The 20,444-nt window shown below is 40.9% G+C and overlaps 1 protein-coding gene across 1 annotated transcript; it reads right to left on the bottom strand.

Moving 5' to 3' along the window:
• Positions 1-220: 220 nt before the first annotated feature.
• WFDC8 (WAP four-disulfide core domain 8) lies at positions 221-16,003 on the bottom strand (the record flags this gene model as incomplete). Its single annotated transcript, XM_080814735.1, is given in 7 exon segments — positions 221-360; positions 1,333-1,473; positions 3,958-4,125; positions 4,854-4,994; positions 8,305-8,410; positions 15,945-15,952; positions 15,955-16,003. Coding segments are annotated over 7 exon segments (753 nt in total).
• Between the last annotated feature and the right edge of the window lie 4,441 nt (positions 16,004-20,444).

Genomic DNA, 20,444 nt, shown 5'->3' with positions numbered 1-20,444 from the left:
AGGTGAGGAAACTAAGTCACGATATTGGAATAAAGCAGAGTCAAACTTTTCCATCATTTTCAGATGATAAGATTATATATACAATCAAAGTAACCCCAGTAAATATTGTTATATTTCATAAGTCAATCTAGGAAAGCAGTTGGATAGGAGATAAAATTGATAGTTTTTATTATCCTACTCATAATTAATTACATCAAGGATAATATTTTCCACTTACTATTCATTTTTGAGGTTCCAGGCACTTCAGTCCACAACGTGAGCAGCACTTCTGTGACACTGGGCAATCATAATCCTGAAGACACTTGGGTCTATCAATCTTGGAACACACCATGGGCTTGTGTGGGCAGAAACCTGGTTTGACTTTATGGGATAAAATAAGACATTTGAACATGAAATACTTGATCATAGTTTGGGGAAACTTGGGAAACTCTAAACAGGGGTTTCTTCTGACTAAACCTCTTACCCTTCCCCCCAGAGTAAAAATAGAGTGCAGAAGGCAGAGTATCAACTTCCAGTGGCTAATAATTTGAGGTGTATGAAAAAGGCTTGCCATCTCTGACATAGACAATCTGATAGGATTCCTGCTGGCCCCCAGAGAAGTAATGGATTTGGATTATCTAACCCCAAATTACCAGAGGTAGAAGGAGTATTAGAGAGCACCCAGAACTTCTTTGTTTTATATGTTGCAGAACTTGAGGTTAGTGTAGGGGCAAGTGAGTAGTGTATGGCCATACAGAAGACAAGTGGAAGAGTTGAAGTCAGTTGAAAGGCCTTGGTTTCCTTCCACTATACCATGCTGTATGCGCCACCAAACACTAAGAATCCCTGAGACGAAACCATACTATCTCAATATTATGTAAGGAAATGAACACTAGTCTCGGACGCCACAGAGTTCACTTCTGTCCCAATAGCAGTTTGCTACCCATCTTTTCCCCAGCATACCTTACAGGATGTGAATATGCACTTCATGTGAAGTTCTGTATAGACAAAGGGTTTATTAGGAATGTACCTAATGGTTATCTTTTTTTTTTTTTTTTGTATGAGTAAGTGGATATCGTCACCTGTCAGTCAGTGAAGAATGAGACTCAGAATAAATAAGTTCTCATGGGGAAAAAATAGGGAATGATACTATGCATGGTTGGCTTTGAAGACTAGCATAATAGTTTCCTGAAATTAGGAGGACAACATGAGAGCAGTGATAGGGCATTAAAGAAAGAAAAATTCCCTAGAGATATCTAAGGTCAACCAAAGGGGCATCCTTATTCAATGGAACAACATAGCATCCTTAGCATATGCCCTAGATATGTTGGGAGGTATATCCCTAGTTCTCACCTGTCCAGGCCTTGGCACAAACAAAGCCACACATGGATTCACAACATTTGGTAGTTTTGGGGCAATCGAAGTCACTCTTACACGAAGCTGGACACTCCATACGGTCCTTGAAAGGGAAGAGTGGGCACTGTCCATTCTTGACTAAAACAAGAGTAGATGTGAGTTCTCTCAAACCCCACCCCTTCTCACACCCTTCAAACACCTTTCCCCTCCCTTTAAAATTAGTATCTCGGGGCACCTGGGTGGCTCAGTGGGTTAAAGCCTCTGCCTTCAGCTCAGGTCATGATCCCAGGGTCCTGGGATCGAGCCCCGCATCGGGCTCTCTGCTCAGCAGGGAGCCTGCTTCCCTCTCTCTCTCTCTGCCTGCCTCTCTGCCTACTTGTGATCTCTGTCTGTCAAATAAGTAAATAAAATCTTTAAAAAAATAAAATAAAATAAAATAAAATTAGTATCTCTTTCTGTGACTTGGTTCACTCTACTGTGACTACCTCTGGTAGGCTATGGCAGAATGGAATGCCTCAGCATCTCATGGATTGTAGGAGAAAGAGAGTTAGGCTCGTTCTTTGAAGCTTCAGGTGAGAAGAGAGCTCCCTGGATTGGTGTGGCAGCTGAAGACATAGTAAGTCGTGTTCAGATTATGGATCTATTTTTAAGGTAGATCTAAAATGATTTCCTAACTCCATCGGTGTGGATTGAGAATGTCAATGTTGATTCATCAAGGATGATTTAGCAGTTCATTTCGACCAAGAGAGGGAGAACTGTGGACAGAGCAAGTTTGAGATGGATGAGAACCTCTGTTTTAGACAAGTGAAGTGTGAGGTGTTTGTGAGATTGAGATGAAGGAGTAGAGTATGCAATTGGAGTTTGGGAGTCAAATTCAGACTGGAGCTACAAATGTGGGTCACTAGGACATAGATGGTGTTAAAATCAATTTTTTCACATTTTGTGCATGTTTCCTCTTGTCATTATCTGATTACAAATTCTATGAGGACAGGAAGTTTTTTTTTCCTTATTTTATTCCTTCTCCTCCTCCTTCTTCTCTTTCTCCTCTCTTCTCCTTCTCTTCCCTCTCCTTCTTCCTCAAGTTGGACTCTGACAGAGTGTGGTGAATTTGACTCCCAGAGCTACGGTTAGGTTCTTTCTTTCTTTTTTAAAGATTTATTTATTTATTTATTTATTTATTTATTTATTTGACGGAGAGAGATCACAAGTAGGTAGAGAGGCAGGCAGAGAGAGAGAGAGGAGGAAGCAGGCTCCCCACCCAGCAGAGAGCCCAATGTGGGACTCAATCCCAGGACCCTGAGATCATGACCCGAGCCAAAAGCAGAGGCTTAACTTACTGAGCCACCCAGGCACCCCTAGGTTCTTTCTTTCTTTATTTTATTTTTTTTTAATTTTTTTTTAAATTTTCAGCGTAACAGTATTCATTGTTTTTGCACCACACCCAGTGCTCCATGCAATACGTGCCCTCCCTAATACCCACCACCTGGTTCCCCCAACCTCCCACCCCCCTCCCCTTCAAAACCCTCAGGTTGTTTTTCAGAGTCCATAGTCTCTCATGGTTCACCTCCCCTTCCAATTTCCCTCAACTCCCTTCTCCTCTCCATCTTCCCATGTCCTCCATGTTATTTATTATGCCCTAGGTTCTTTCTTAACCCAATCATAAATTTCCATCAATCCCACCCAAGTTCATTACATGGTTTCTTCTTCCTACTGCTTCTGAGAGTGAGCCAAGGTCTAATGCATAGTGCCATGATTTCTTAAAGCCTTCCACAGTGGGACAGACCACAATAAAGTCTTTGCTATTCAGGCTCACTGGAATTACAGAATTAAAATTCCAGGTCTACTCCTGACCCACTGTGAATCCTTGGGCAACTAACTTTATCTATTTGACTCTGTTTCCTTGTCTGTATAGTGGAAGTGATGATACACTATTCAGCCTGCTTCCTAGAATCTGACATCAAAGTTGTAATGCTAGATACAGTGCTGCATTTGAACATCAATGGTCACCACCTAGGGTGCTACCATTAAGCAAGCCCACACTACTTAACAGCCCCTATGTCAAATCCTTGTGTCCCGATCACACATAATCCACCAAAAACTCAAAGATGTTTTGCTGTTATTTCAGTGTTACAGAGGAGGGAACTGAAACTCAGAGAGCTGAAGAAAATTGCAATAAATGGGAAAAGGAGGATTTTTATCTGGGTTATCTGGCACCTACCTCTGTAAGATACTATCTCCCAATATTATTGGTGCTTGTCATTATAGTAGGAATTAATCCACAGCCCTCACCTTCACTTCATCCTATTCTTCAGTTACTGTGTGCTCTACTCCGACTTCACGTGATCCCAGACCTGACCTGTTTATGCTTCATTCTTGGGTGAGGCCTCAGGTACTACTCAATAGATAAGTGCACTATGTCATTTTTCTGATACAACAACTCTATTAGGTAAATACTATTATTATCCCCCTTTTATAGACAAGAATACTGAAGCTCAGGGAAACAGGCAACTGACCCAAGACCACCCATTCAGGGAATGATAGAGTAGACTTGAACCAAATCAGTTTAACCTCAAAGCCTGAACATATACTAATCCCTTGGATTGCCAGAGATATAAATCTTACCAGGTGGTGAGCAAGCCATTTTGCAGTTTGTGATGCTGAGGAAGTTGTTGGCATTCCCAAAGCAGCCTCCATAGATAAATGGTTCACAGGACTGAAGTTTAAAGTCAAAATGCCAGCGAAAGATACTAATGTCACACTCTCCTTCTTCTGGGGGTAGCATGCAGGGTTCTGAAGGTGGGATGCAGAGAGGGAAGAACATAAAGGGTAGGAAAAAAGAGAAGGGGTCAGGCTCTCAGCTTTTACGCAGTTTTTAGTATGACCGTACAAGTCATAGAGAGAGCCACTGTCAATAAAAGCTCTAGCCTAGCTCTCCTACAAATATGGAACTGATTTTTGTTCTCTAAGGCCCTGAGCTTTGGGAGGACAAGATTTGTTCAGTGACTGTATCCAAAGTGCCTAAGGCATTATTGTGGTCTGGCCCATTCATTCATATATATATATGTGTGTGTGTGTGTGTGTATACACACACACATATATATATATATATATCAGAGTTTCCTATTATGAGATACTCTTTACTTTAAGCCACCAGAAAACCTCTTTGAAAGCCAAAGAGTCCAAAACCAAGCCCAGCATCCAAGCTGACTGAGGTTTATATTTACCATGTGCCAACAATAGTCTCTTGACACTTTGTGAGCATGCAACAAGTATTAGTTGTGTGTGAGTGTTTGAATGTTGGATCAAAGAAGACTGTCATCAATATTTTCCAGTTGACATTCCTCATGCCTGGACTCATTGTTTGTACTTGAGGGTTGGGAATCTGATTCAAGAACAAGAAAAGCATGAACCCTGACTTCTTGTCCTACCATCCAAGGAAATCATTCAACCAGCTCTGGATGGAGCAGGAAATAAGACAACTCAAAAGATACTTGTGCCCTCAGCCTGGGGGCTATTACCTTGGAATGGATCCATGCACTTTTTCCCACAGGCAAATGAACAACACTTCATTTGTTTTAGGCAATCCCAATCGGTTGTGCAGAAGTCTGGAACTTGAGTCTCACAGATGACCCTTTCTCGGGGGCACACTCCTGCTTTCTCTACAAGAAAGCAACATCCAAATTCACATCCTTTGAGAGTTTCAGTTCTCCTCCCATGGCAAAGGTGAACAGTAACATTCTATCAGCTGTCTCTTCCACCTTCCATCCTCAGTACCTCCGCTTAAATTTAGGAGCTGGGTCTTCCTCTCACCCCTCATAGTTCATTTCGATTGATCTGAATCAGGAATCTGTGCTCAGGTCAACTGAAGGGGAAGCATTTCAGATTTCATGGCAGGGAACTAGATAGGAACCAAGAGCCTTTCCTTAAGTCCAGGAGCTTCTCTCCTCTTGAAACTTAATGTTAATGCCCAATTCCTCTGCTTCCAGAGTCTTAGTTGATAGGGGAAATTAATTAGTAAGGAGGGGTAGAAATACCATGGAAATAGGAGTATAGTAGTCCTGATTCCTGACTTGGGTCCCTGACTCCTTGTGAAATCAAGACCAACCTGGGGGTGCCTGGGTGGCTCAGTGGGTTAAAGTCTCTGCCTTCAGCTTGGGACATGATCCCAGGGTCTTGGGATCGAGCCCCACATCAGGCTCTCTGCTCAGCAGGGAGACTGCTTCCTCCACTCTCTCTGCCTGCCTCTCTGCCTACTTGTGATCTCTGTCAAATAAATAAATAAAATCTTAAAAAAAAAAAAAAGACCAACCTGAGTTCCACTATATAGCTTCTCAGTTACCCTTAAAGGGAACAGAAATGGGCAATGGGAGGAGCAGTGTATCACACCTGGTTTGGGAGCCTGACTCCAACACGACTAGGTAAGTAATCTTGGGGGGAAAAAAGGTTTTCCTCCTGAGTCCAACATTTCCCATCTATAAAATGAGAATTACAATCTCTACCTTACAAACTGCTTATAAGAATTAAGGGGGATGATGCTTACAATGCATTCATCACAGTGCCTGGCACATGGGAAGAGCTTGGCAGATATGGGTTTTCTTCTCCCTTTTTAGGGCTTGACACAGCTTACTAATTTCTGAGCTTGTGGGAAGTAGAATTCTAAAGTTGCCTCCCCAAGTTGTCCGTCCTCTTGTTATTGAATCACACTTGAATTTAGGTGGACTATGAGGGATTTCATAGATGGAATTAGAGTCCCAAGTTAATTGACCTTAATTATCTGACTGAGCCACATCTAAGTTGTTGAGACCTTAAAAAGAAGAGTTTCTCCCCTGACTAATAGAGAAGAGGTAAGATAAATTTCACATGTGAGAGGAACCCAACATGTTATTAGGAGCTCTGAGGACAGAGGGAACTTAGTATCCTGGACTGAAGGTGACCTCTGGAAGCAACCTCAGTGGTACAAGTGCAAGGAAATGATTCTGCCACAGCCAGTGAGTGTCAGTGAGAATCCTGGGTCCCAGATGGGGACTGCACTTTTCGCTGCAACCCTGGATTCTGCCTGCTGAGAACCTGAGCAGAAAATCCTTTGAGACCACACCAGACTTCTGACCAGAGAAGCATGATCCTTTTGGAGACTACTGAGTCTTGGAATTATAGGAGTTCAGAATTGGAAACACCATATTGATCATCAGCATCACCCTTCTAATTTCCAGGTTTTAAAAAAAAAAAATGAAGTCAGATGGGAAAAATACCGTGAATGAGGAGTCTAGGAGCTCTAATCCATAACTCGCTCCAGAAGCCCTGAACACTGGCCATTGAGACTTTTTGTACTTTCCAGCTTTATTTCTTATTCTTCATACCACGCTTCATACACTCTCCAAGGATGTCTAAGGCTAAGGAGAGTTATGGTTCCTAATTTGGAGTGTACATTGAAAACACCTGTGCATCTTTTAGAAACTACAGACCATGGCCTGAAACAGAATCTCTAGAAAGTGAAGCCTAGGGGCTTAATTTTTTTTCTCTCTTTAAAATTTAAATTCAATTCACCAATGTATCATACATCACTTAAAAGTGCCTCCAGTGGGCCATGGGGAGATGGAGAGGAGAAGGGAGTTGGGGAAAATTGGAGGGGGGGGGGAATGAACCATGAGAGACTGTGGACTCTGAAAAACAATCTGAGAGTTTTGGAGGGGCTGCGGGGTGGGAGGTTGGGTGAGCCTGGTGGTGGGTATTATGGAGGGCACGTATTGCATGGAGCACTGGGTGTGGTGCATAAACAATGAATTCTGGAACACTGAAAAGAAATTTAAAAAATAAATAAATTTTTTTAAAAAGTCATAAAAGGAAAAAAAAGTGCCTCCAGTGACACCAAAGCAGGCAGTCAGGCACCATGATGTAGGCTGCTTAGAAATTACTGTTTTAGGTTTGGGCACAGAGAGAGTAAAGCAAATCAAATAGGGACACCTCCAAAGAGGTAAAAAGGCATAGAAATCTTGGGACTATAAAGACAAATGTCCCCTCACTAGTGTAGACTCTAGTCAGTCCTCCCTTCAGCTTTTGAGGCATGTAAACCTTTTTTGGTTTAGCCATTGTACTCCTTGCCCACTGTCAGCTTCAGCTGTCATTTAGAATCCTCCTTCCTCCCAGTCAGCCCTCCTCAACTACTAACCTTGTCTCCGTGGTTTCCTCCCTGAATGCACATACCTTGGGCATTCCTCTACAGCTACTGGGGATTCTCCCCAAAGTTCCTATCTCAGCTCTGTGTTGTCATTACCTGACACACACTTCCTGCATCCATTCCCACCAAGCTAACTGTGGTTACCATGCCTCCCTCCAGAACTTTTCTCACTTCCAAGCTGAAGGCACATATCCAACCAGGTGGGAACAAATATCTGGGAATCTCAAGAGACCTCTATGCCCACATGTATAAATCAGACTTAGCATCTCCTATGCCTTAGCAGTGCCTCCTTCTCTCTGCTCCCATCTTTATATTTGGCATCAACAGACCCCCCGGGTTCTCATGAGAACCCTGAGTTTCACTCCTCCCTCTCTTTCACCCTAGCATCCTCTCAGTCATGTACTTGAGTCAGTTCTACCTCCTCATTTCTCTCCAAGCCCTATGTCTTTCCCTCTTTGCCACCATTTCCAGGTCAGCTCCTGACATCATTCCATCTCTCTCCTTCACTTGTGCAACCACCTCCTCACTGACTTCTGCCCTTGGGTTCCTGCCTAGTAATGACTCACTTTTAAAAAATTAAACTTGGAAAATACACATTTCAGGTGAAGCTAGGGAAATAATTTGGAGTGAACAGTGAGGGAAAAATTTGAAGTTTCCAGGGTGAGTGAGTTGGGCTAGTTCTCTAAAGCCACAGAGGAAGTGACCTCATACAACACAAGTCTTTGTCTCCTTTCTGACCCTCAGTCCCAGGAAGGCCTCCTAAGAAGGGGTGGCTGCAGCTTCTCTGAACTCACCTTTGACTCTCTTGATTGGTGATGAAGTGGTCTCCTCCAAAGACAGAGAGAGAAGCAGGAGTGCTACATTCCTCCAGGAGAAGGTAGAACTGTGGAGGGGAAGGTGCTTGTGTGGGATGAGAAGAGGCATGGGGATTAGGCACAAGCCAGACAGAGACACAGACCAGGTGCTGAGAACTGTGACAATGGCCCACCACTTCTCTCGGTTCACAGAAGAGGAAACCGAGATGCACAGTGGGTAAGGGGTTTGTCTGAGGTCAGGTGGAGAGTAGGGTAGGACTCTCAGGCCCCTTCCAGTGGCCCCACACTCTGCTACAGTACTCCACAGTGTCCCAGCAGGACATTTGCCCAGTCTTGCTCCTATATGAGAGGTCACATATGGATGATCACAGGGATTTGTCTGGAATAGTTGCCGAGCTGGTTTGCCCACTCTCATTCCCAAGGCAACCCCAGACATGAGTGAACACCTTTTTCTTGCTCCACCGATGACAAGAAACTGATGGTATGAGATTTTTAGGAGGGCCTGGGCATGTCCCATAGGGTCTTAGAGCCCCAGGAACAAAAAAATCCTGGATGACCTCGGGTTAACAAAAAGGATTCCTTGTATTCCTTCTGGTGTCATTCAAGCCTAGCTTCTGATACTCCCAGAGACCCCATAAATGAATGACCCTCCCCTACTCATTCCACCCCCATTTACACATGTCTCTTCCTAGTCCTTATGTACTTTTTAATTTTGTTATGTGAAGAACTGACAATGCCTTGCCATGTTACCTCTCTCAGACTAAATGCATTTTGAAAACAACAAGAGAGGGATGGAGGCAGAAAGGAAGGGAGACAGAAAGAGAGACAAAGAACATCATTATGCCCAGGAATGCACCTGTTATTGTTGGAACTTCAGACACTGGGAAAGGGGTAGAGTCTTTTCCAGATCTCCTGAAACCATGAATATGTGGCTGCCTAAGAGTAAAGACTTGTGAAAAGTTATTCATTTTTGTCTCCAGAATTCTAATCCTGTACCCTCCCGAATTTTACAACAGTGTCTGACTGTTCAGTAATGACAATTATGGCCCCAAACCCAGTGAGTGACACTGATTCGGGGTACTGGCTTGGCAACTTATCACTGTAGCTGTAACCTGGAGCCTCAGTTTCCTCATCCGGAAAATGGAAACCATACAACGTACTGGGCAGCTTTGCTGTCCCTATGAGGATTAGATGAGATCGGGTGAAGATTATTCATGAAGTGGCTTGGAATGGTCAAAAACAGTGCTTGGAGTTGGACCTGAGTTCACATCGTGGTCCCCCACTTACCAGCTAGAGGTCTTGGCTCAGCCACTGAACTTCACTGAGCCAAAGTCTTCCTTCCTTCTTTTCTTTTTTCCTTCCTTCCCTCTTCCCTTCCTTTCTTCCTTCCTTCCTACCTACCTTCTTCTTTCTTTCAATATTTTAGTTTTAACTAGTCTTAAACTCAATGTGGAGCTTGAATTCACAAGCACAAAATCAAGAGAGCCATGCTCTTCCAACTGAGCCAGCGAGGCATCCCACACCTCAGTTTTCCTTAAGGAAATAGTAACACACCTACTTCATAGACATGGGAATTAATAGAACTATTGTGGAAAGCACAGTGACTACCTAATTAGTGCTTAATATACTTTAGTCAATAGACAAGTGATTTACTGAATACCAAAAAAGGATATCTATTGTCTTTTTAGTTCTTGCATTTCCTGTAAAAAACAAAAACAAAAACAAAAACTGTGTGCTTCATTATTCTGTTCCCCCAAAAGAATAGCCAAGGCCTTATGGTATCTTACATTTTTATGTCAGATCTCTGTTTTGGTTTGAAGTTTTACACCCATTAACCCAGTCTTGAGTACTCATTGATCATATTAGCTGGTAGCCAATTAGTAGGAAGAAGAGCTCCAGCGGTGCGGGTACAAGGAAAGATGAAGACCAATTGGATTGCCAAATATAATACAGGATATTCAATTAGTATTTTTTAAAAATAAATAGACTTTGATCTAGAGAAGTTTTAAGTATACAGAAAATTTGAGCAGAAAGTACGGAGAGTTTTCATATGCCCCTTGCGATCCAGTTTCCCTATTACTAACATCTTGCATTAATATGGTACATCGGTTACAATTGATGAACTAACACTGATACATTATTTTTTTATTTTAATTTTTATTTTTTATTGTGTTTTTAGTCACCATAAGATACATCATTAGTTTTTGATGCAGTATTCCAAGATTCATTGTTTAGGTACAGCACCCAGTGCTCCATGCAATACATGCCCTCCTTAGCACCCACCACCAGGCTCACCCATCCCCGCACCCTCTCTCCTCTAAAACCCTCAGATTGTTTCTCAGAGTCCTCAGTTTGTGTTTTTAATAGGAGTATATCCCATGAAATATAAAGACCATAGGTACACTAAAAATGCTTCAGTGTTTATCAGACATTCAAATTTAGTTGGTCATCTTATATTTTTATTTCCTAAACCCAGCAACATTAAAACAGAGTGAATTCATTCTGGAGGGGGATTTGTTTGGGCAAGTGACTACAAAACATGGGTCCTGTGGGAAACAGGCAAATGGGTGTGGGGGACTGGTTCAGTGGCTCTGGGGACTGAGACAGACTTGGAAGGCAGAGGCAAGGGTCTTGTAGGAAGAACAATGAGCCAGGAAAGAAGAGACTGTCTGAAGCCCAAGTTCCACCATTAATTCACCATGTCACTTTGGGCTACTCCTTTCTCAGTTTAGCCATTTGAAAAATGAGAAGACCAACTCAATCAGTCCTCTCTGTACTGCATGCTGGCATACCCATACCCCAGAGGGCACAGGAAGATCTTCTAGAGGGTACACAGGCACAGACGAGAGTTGAGGTCATGATGTCCTGGTTCTTAAATTCCACATTTACTTTTTCCTGAAGTTGGTCTGCCTGAAAAAGAGCCTACAGTCTGCCTTTCTCCCTTTCTATTTATCTTTCTACTTATCTTTTAGAAAGTCCCGAGCTACTTCCAAAAAAGGTAGAGATGGAAGCATATTCCTTACCTTTCTCTTACATGTGTCCAAAGTATAAAAACTGAGTTCCAAGCAAAGGAACAATTTGAAAATGCATTTTCCTGGGGATGCTTCCCCAAGAACAAAGCAAAAAATAGGTGGGTAGGAAACACTAAGGGGTCAGTACCTTGTTTTATTCAGGTAACAAAATCACAGTACATTGCTATGACTTTAGCCCCTCTCCTAGAGTTAGAAATTCCAAGAGTGATGGTACATATCCACAGGATGTGCATGAAAATATTCATTTCAATTGAAAAATGAAGTCAGTCTTTTTGTAGGAGAAAATGGTATGATTTGGCTAGTTGAGGATTGACTTTGTCAATTAGTTGATTCATTTGACATTTTTCATAAATATAGTGAGATAATCTGTGGCATCAAAAAAAGTGAATGTATTTAAAACATGCAATAAGATACTTTATAAAATATATAAAGCACTCTATAAAATATATACTATTACAGGTTTATCAAAGTTAATAGTAGTCAAACTTTCCAATATTTATAAAGTGTATCAGATCAAATAAGTTGTCTAAATCAAAGAATACTGGGTATAATTAAAACCATTATTGATCATTTGGTAAATACTGGTAAAGACTTTTTGGAAAACTTTCCAGAAATTAAGAAAACCACTTCTGGTTTTTTTAAAAAGATTTTATTTGTTTATTTGACAGGCAGAGATCACAAGAAGGCAGCAAGGCAGGCGGGAGGGTGGGGAACAGGCTCCCCACTGAGCAGAGAGCCCAATGCAAGGCTTGATCCCAGGACCCCGGGATTGTGACCTGAGCCAAAGGCAGAGGCTTAACCCACTGAGCCACCCATGCACCCCAACCACTTCTGATTTTTGATCAGTATCCTAATTACTAGGAAACAAATTCTTTCCAAGTATAAGGTTTCCAATTCTTAATTCTTAAAAATTGAAAGGGGGGCTAATCAATCAGTTTATTAATACTTAACTTAGATCATTAAAAATATTTTTTATTATAGAGTATTATGTGATTTGGGGCACTGTACTAGAAGTTCAAAGAACCAAGTGACATACCTATAACAAAACTCCTCTTGTAAAGAAGATGTGGTAATATATACAATGGAATACTATGTATGCAACCATCAAAAGAACTGAAATGAAATCTTGCCATTTGTGACGATGCGGATGGAACTAGAGAGTATTATGCTTAGTGAAAGAAGTCAATCAGAAAAAGACAACTATCATATGATCTCCCTGATATGACGAAGTGGAGATGCAACATGGGGCATTTAGGGGGTAGGAAAAGAATAAATGAAACAAGATGGGATCAGGAGAGAGACAAACCATAAGAGACTCTTAATCTCACAAAACAAACTGAGGGTTGCTGGGGAGAGGGGGTAGGGAGAGGGTGGTGGGGTTATGGACATTGGGGAGGGTATGTGCTATGGTGAGTGCTGTGAAGTGTGTAAACCTGGCGATTCACAGACCTGTACCCCTGGGGCTAATAATACATTATATGTTTATTAAAAAATAAAAAAATTATTTAAAAAAATAAAAAACAAAAACATAAACAAAAAAACAAACAAAAAAACTCCCAAACTCCTTTTAGTACCCAGCACTTACTCATCACTAAGAGACACATTACTTATAAAATTTTGTTTATCAATAAAATTTCATTAATCAATCATTTCAATGTATCTACTCTCATATCCATTATTATTATGTTATTTAAATAAAAAATGGAACGAAGAATCAATCCATAAGAAAACCTTTTATTCCTAGAGTCTTATGGTCCTAGTAAATGAGAAATTAAAATCTACACATGTTTTTATTGCATAGCAGTATGAAAAGGTTGTGATTAAAATACTCTCAAATATCAAGGAAAGAAATTTTAAAAAATGAAAGACTCTTGAGTGTAAGATTATATTGCACTAGATTAAGAATTTGTGGGGCAATAGGAATGGAAATATGAATTCAAGGAGAATGAGAAGTGCTTTAAAATGTCCCACTTTTAAAGAATTACTTTCCATGTATTTTTTTTCTAAAAGGATGATTGTGGATATCAAGTTAGGATGGTATTTTGACACCAATGGATTTACTTTTTTTTTTTTTCCAATTTTTTATTTATTTTCAGCGTAACAGTATTCATAGTTTTTTCACCACACCCAGTGCTCCATGCAATCTGTGCCCTCCCTAATACCCACCACCTGGTTCCCCCACCCTCCCACCCCGCCCCTTCAAAACCCTCAGGTTGTTTTTCAGAGTCCATAGTCTCTCATGGTTCATCTCCCCTTCCAATTTCCCTCAACTCCCTTCTCCTCTCCATCTACCCTTGTCCTCTATATTATTTGTTATGCTCCACCAATAAGTGAAACCATATGATACTTGACTTTCTCTGTTTGACTTATTTCACTCAGCATAATCTCTTCCAGTCCTGTCCATGTTGCTACAAAAGTTGGGTATTCGTCCTTTCTGATGGAGGCATAATACTCCATAGTGTATATGGACCACATCTTCCTTATCCATTCATCCGTTGAAGGGCATCTTGGTTCTTTCCACAGTTTGGTGACCATGGCCATTGCTGCTATAAACATTGGGGTACAGATGGCCCTTCTTTTCACTACATCTGTATCTTTGGGGTAAATACCCAGCAGTGCAATTGCAGGGTCATAGGGAAGATCTATTTTTAATTTCCTGAGGAATCTCCACACTGTTCTCCAAAGTGGCTGCACCAGTTTGCATTCCCACCAACAGTGTAAGAGGGTTCCCCTTTCTCCACATCCTCTCCAACACACGTTGTTTCCTGTCTTGCTAATTTTGGCCATTCTAACTGGTGTAAGGTGGTATCTCAATGTGGTTTTGATTTGAATCTCCCTGATGGCTAGTGATGATGAACATTTTTTCATGTGTCTGGTAGCCATTTGTATGTCTTCATTGGAGAAGTGTCTGTTCATATCTTCTGCCCATTTTTTAATATGATTATCTGTTTTGTGTGTGTTGAGTTTGAGGAGTTCTTTATAGATCCTGGATATCAACCTTTTATCTGTACTGTCATTTGCAAATATCTTCTCCCATTCCGTGGGTTGCCTCTTTGTTTTGATGACTGTTTCTTTTGCTGTGCAGAAGCTTTTTATCTTGATGAAGTCCCAGAAGTTCATCTTTGCCTTTGTTTCCTTCGCCTTTGGAGACATATCTTGAAAGAAGTTGCTGTGGCTGATATCAAAGAGGTTACTCCCTATGTTCTCCTCGAGGATTCTGATGGATTCCTGTCTCACGTTGAGGTCTTTTATCCATTTCGAGTTTATCTTTGTGTACGGTGTAAGAGAATGGTCAAGTTTCATTCTTCTACATATAGCTGTCCAGTTTTCCCAGCACCATTTCTTGAAGAGACTGTCTTTTTTCCACTGGATATTTTTTCCTGTTTTGTCAAAGATTATTTGACCATAGAGTTGAGGGTCCATATCTGGGCTCTCTACTCTGTTCCACTGGTCCATGTGCCTGTTTTTATGCCAGTACCATGCTGTCTTGGTGATCACAGCTTTGTAGTAAAGCTTGAAATCAGGTAACGTGATGCCACCAGTTTTATTTTTGTACCAAAGGACCCTTGCTCCCCTAGCCAAGTGAGTAAGTGCTGACAAATTACCAAAATGGATTTACTTTTTAAAAGTTATGTAGCAGTTTTAACAATATTAATATTTACAACATACTTGCATAATGCATTTGAGATCCCTTTGTATTTTTTTCTGTAAAGGATTATTATTTATTTATTATTTATTTAATAACAGTGTTTTAATATTTTTAACATACAAATTTATTAATATATAAATTTAATATTATTAATATATAAATTAAAAATTTTAATACCATTTCTTTTGTCTAATTCTTTTTAAATTTCTCTTTTATAATACATAATATTTTAGTATAGTGGTACATCTATCTAATTTATAGGTAAGAATATATATATTTAGAACACACTACAAACAATCTTAATATGAATGTACACCAAAATGGTTTGAAATTTTTCCTCTAGTAAAGCCATCAGCAGATGAATGATAGCTGTTGTGTGTTGCCTGGACCTTTTTATTGCCGATTTAGGTTCATCTTATGAATTACCACAGGTTGTTTATCCATTCACTAGTTATGGACACTTGGGTTATTTCCAGTTTTGGGGGATTCTGAATAAACCCCCTATAAACATTTTGATATGAACATAAATTGTCATCTCTCTTGGGTAAATACCAAGGAGTAGGATTGCTGGTTTGGGATAAGTATATGTTTATAAGAAACCACCAAAATGTTTTCCAAAATGGCTGTACCATTTTGCATTTCTACTAGTAATATATATGAGAGTTCCACTTGCCTCATTGCTAGCATTTAGGATTGTAGATGTGCTATTTTAGTCATTCTAATGCATGCATAGTGGTATAGTTGCAAGAAATTTTAAGAGATTAAAGTAACTTGCTTAAATTTCTGGGACCCTAAGAAGCTAAGTCACTTAAAATGATGGTGGGGATTTTTTCTTATATCCTAACTGTCCATTTGACAATGTTTCAAACACAATGGGTTCCTCAGTTCCTGAGCCTGGTTGGTCAGAAGTTTCCCCAGAACTGCATCATAGAACCTACCTCTTTGCCCAGCTTCTCCACATGGCAAAGGTTACTCTTTGCAGTAAACAGAGGAGCATTTTGCAATCAAAAGGTCTACAGATGGTCAGGAGTTGGGGGAACAGTGTGAATTTCCAGGTTACAATTTGGGGAAACTACAGGTAAGGCCCCACTGTGATTCTACTACATCCCATGACCCCTGCTGCTCCTTCCACTCCCACCCCATGCCAGGAGCACACCCAGCCTCAGGTCCTGTTTCCATGACTGAGAGCTCCTCCCTCACATTTTCCTCCTCCCAATGGCATGGCAGGTCTTCTGCTTGGCTACTCAACCAAGAATGTGCCTTTAGCCTGAGTCACTGGGCAGACCTTGAGAAGAACAGTTAGCTCCACGGGTCTCTTTCATACACCTTGCCCTAAATTTAGGCAGAGTAAGTAGATGTCTTCTACATAACTCCTATCCAGTGATCAACATTCTGATACTGAAATTCTCTAAGTGTGGCATGCCAAGCTCGACATCTCTCTACTGGGTGTTCTTTACATATCTTAAATATTTCTAACTGTTTCTCTCTTTGACCTATCAGTAATTCAGAAAAGTATGTCAAGGGCTCTTAGTACAAGGACTTCTCAATTTATGCCTGTAATTCCATCAATGTTTGTTTAATATATCTAAATTGTATTTATTTAGATAAATAGAGTTTCTGGTGAATCAAATCTTTTATCATTATATGGTGTCCCCTTTTCTATCCCTAAAATAAACTCATCTTCTAACTCTGTATTGCCTGATATTAGTCTAACTATACCATCTCTTTTTAGTTTGCGTTAGCCTCGACTCCCCCCCTCATTTCAACCTTTCCATGCATTCTTGTTTTATTTCTCAAACAGTGTCAATCTACATTTTAAAAAAATCCAACCTAGTAATCTTTACCAATTAATTGACATTTATAGGCCTTAATGACCTATTTGGGTTCATTTCTACAATCTTATTTTGAGTTTTCTGTAATCGATCCTTATTATTTGCAGATTCCCTATTTGCAAATTTATTTTTTTTATCAAACAACTCAATATCAAGAAAACAAATAACCTCCATGTTATTCCTTATGCTCCATAAGTAAGTGAAACCATATGATAATTGACTCTGCTTGACTTATTTCACTCAGTATAATCTCCTCCAGTCCCATCCATGTTGATACAAAAGTTGGGTATTCATCTTTTCTGATGGAGGAATAATATTCCATTGTATATATGGACCATATCTTCTTTATCCATTCATTTCTTGAAGGTCATCTTGGCTCTTTCCACAGTTTGGCAATTGTGGCCATTGCTGCTATGAACATTGGGGTACATATGGCCCTTCTTTTCACCACATACATATCTTTGGGATATTAGAAGGAAAGAAAAAGTGAATTTGAGGAAATCAGAGGGGTTGACAAACCATGAGAGACTGTGGACTGTGAGAAACAAACTGAGGGTTTTGGAGCAGAGGGGAGATGGGGGTTAGGTGAGCCTGGTGGTGGGAATTAAGGAGGGCACGTATTGCATGGAGCACTGGGTGTGGGGCATAAACAATGAATCTTGGAACACTGAAAAAATGAAATTAAATTTAAAAAAATTTTAAAAACAAAACAAAAAGAAAGAAATAACCTGATTAATAAATGGACAAAGGACTTGAATAGAAAATTTCTCAAAAAAAAAAAAAAGTACAAGTGGCCAACCGTTATATGGAAAGGTATTCAACATAACTGATCATCAGGGAAATGAAAACCAAATCTATAATGAGATATCTTGTTAAAATGGCTACAAGAGAGGTGCCTCGGTGGCTCAGTCAGTTAAGCATCTGCCTTCAGCTCGGGTCATGATCCCAGCGTCCTGGGATCAAGCCCTGCACCAGGCTCCCTGCTTAGCGGGAAGCCTGCTCCTCCCTCTCCCATTTCCCCTGCTTGTGTTCCCTCTCTCGCTGTGTCTCTCTTTGCCAAGTAAATAAACAAAAGCTTTTTTAAAATGGCTGCAAGATAACACATGTTGGCAAGGATGTGGAGAAAAGGGCTCGTGTGTGTGTTTGGTGGGAATTTAAATTGGTGCAGTCACTATGGAGAACAGCCTGGAGATTCCTCAAAAAATCAGAAACAAGACTACTATATGACCCAGCAATCCTACTTCTGTGTATATTATGTTCAAAAGAAATGAAAGCAATATCTTGAAGAGATATGTGCACCTCCATGTTCACTGTAGCATTATTCATGATGACCAAGATATGGAAACAATCTAAGTGCCAGTGGATGGGTGAATGGATTAAGAAAATGTGATATATATGAATATTATTCAGTCTTAAAAAAAAAAACAAAACCTGTCATTTGCAACAACGTGGGTGAATCTGGAGGATATTATGCTAAGTGAAATAGAGCTACCGTATGACCCAGCAATTGCACTACTGGGTATTTGCCCAAAGATACAGATGTAGTGAAAAGAAGGGCCATAGTGAAAAGAAGGCCCAATTTGCATAGCAGCAATGTCCACAATAGCCAAACTGTAGAAGGAGCCAAGATACCCTTCAACAGACAAATGGATGAAGAAGATGTGGTCTGTATATACAATGGAATATCACTCAGGCATCAGAAAGGATGAATACCCACCATTTGCATCAGCATGGATGGAACTGGAGGATATTATGCTGAGTGAAATAAGTCAAACAGAAAAAGACAATTACCAGATGGTTTCACTTATTTGTGGAACATAAGGAATAGAATGAAGGACATTAGGCAAAGGAAGGGGAAACTGAAGAGGGGGACTTTAAAGGGGGAGATGAACCATGAGAGACTCTAGACTCTGAGAATCAAACTGAGGGTTTTGTGGAGGGATGGGTGAGCCTGGTGATGGATATTAAGGAGGACTCATATTGCACGGAACACTCGGTGTTATTAGCAAACAATCAATCATGGAATGCTACATCAAAAACTAAAGATGTACTGTATGGTGACTAATATAACACAATAAAAACATTATAAGAAAGAAAGAAAGAAGAAAAGAAAGAAAGAAATTAGACACTGAAACGCAAATACTGCATGATATCATTTACATGTGGAAGCTCAAAAAGTTGAACTCATAGAAGCAGGGTGTAGATTAGTGGTTGCCAGGGACCGGGTGTGTGTGTGTAAAATGGAAAGTGCTTGTCAAAGGGGACAAGCCTCCAGTTATAACATGGGTAAGTTTGGGGGATCCAAAGTGTAGCATAGTGACTGTAAGTAATAATATTGTGTTGTACACTTGAAATTTTCTAAGAGTATATGTTAAGTGTTTTCACCACACATTAAAAAAGGCATGTTAACTAGCTAATTATGGTAATCATTTCACAATATGATACTGTATCAAAATTTATGCTACCCATCTTCAATCTATACAATTTTTATTTGTCAATTTACCTCAAGAAAGCTGAGTGATGTTTTTTAAATACAAAGAAGGTTTCACTAGGTGGTTAGAACTAGATTAACAGGAGAAGGGGCAAGATGGCAGAGAAGTAGAAGACCCTGTTTCAACCAGTCCCCTAAAGTGAGCCTAATATCTACCAGAACACTCTGAATACCCATAAAATCAGCCTGAGACGTAAGATTATAAACTTCTGGATCTCTACAGGGGCAGATCATCAATGGCGAGGTAAAGCAGAGTGAGAACACTCGGACTGTTATTGGAGGATAAAAAGAAGGGGGAGGGAGACACCAGAAGTGACCCATTTGAAAGTAATAACCCAATACGAAAGTGCCCTGTAATTGGGGACCAGCATTAATTTGGAGTCTAGTTAAAAGCACTCAAAAAGAGCAGAAGATCTTAAGAGGCAACTGGTAGAATCAGGCAGTCACAGGCAGGGGCCTAAGCCTATGGTCCCAGGATGGTCACCACCAGCAACCACCAGTGCCAGAGAGAGTCCAGCAGGGCCTCCAGTCCATGGTCCCTGAGCCCACAGCTTTCAGCTGCTTGAACCACCACTTGGGCTGGGTGCATTCCCACTGGTGCCTGAGAAAGCCAGGTGTGGACGCTGGCCAGCAGTCTCTGAGCACACAGCTTTCCATGGCCTGCAACTTTCCATGATGTGCACCACTGCTGCTGGGTGTGAGCACACCTGGTGTGGGCAGGGGCTCCAGACAGCAGTCCCAGCAACAGCAACCACCTGGGTTCCAGTTCACCAGGACCAATATCCCTCGCAGTTTTAGTGACACTGGGGTGCAGAGATAAACAGGGGCCTCAGGCGACCACTGAGATAGTGGCTGTGGGTGCACACCACCTGTGGGAGGTTGTGTTGTTCAGCAGAGTTTGCAGAGGGAGAGTCTGTGTGTTCTGGACCATCTAGAGGGGAGCAGACTGAGGCTTCTCTCTGAGGCAGAGGTATGGGTGTGGACAGTTTGCTTACCACTAATCCTTTGAAAAGCTGCAAAAAGCCTCCAAAGAACAAAAAACCCAGAGAACAAAAGCCTGAAAAACCGGTTTCCACAGTCCCAGCCCCTTGATAGGGGGCAGAGTGACTCAGCCC

Source organism: Martes martes, assembly GCF_963455335.1.
Source record: "Martes martes genome assembly, chromosome: 9".
Classification (NCBI taxonomy): Eukaryota; Metazoa; Chordata; class Mammalia; order Carnivora; family Mustelidae; genus Martes; species Martes martes.
Note: the sequence above shows the minus strand (reverse complement) of the source record. Positions and strands in the feature narration are given on the sequence as shown.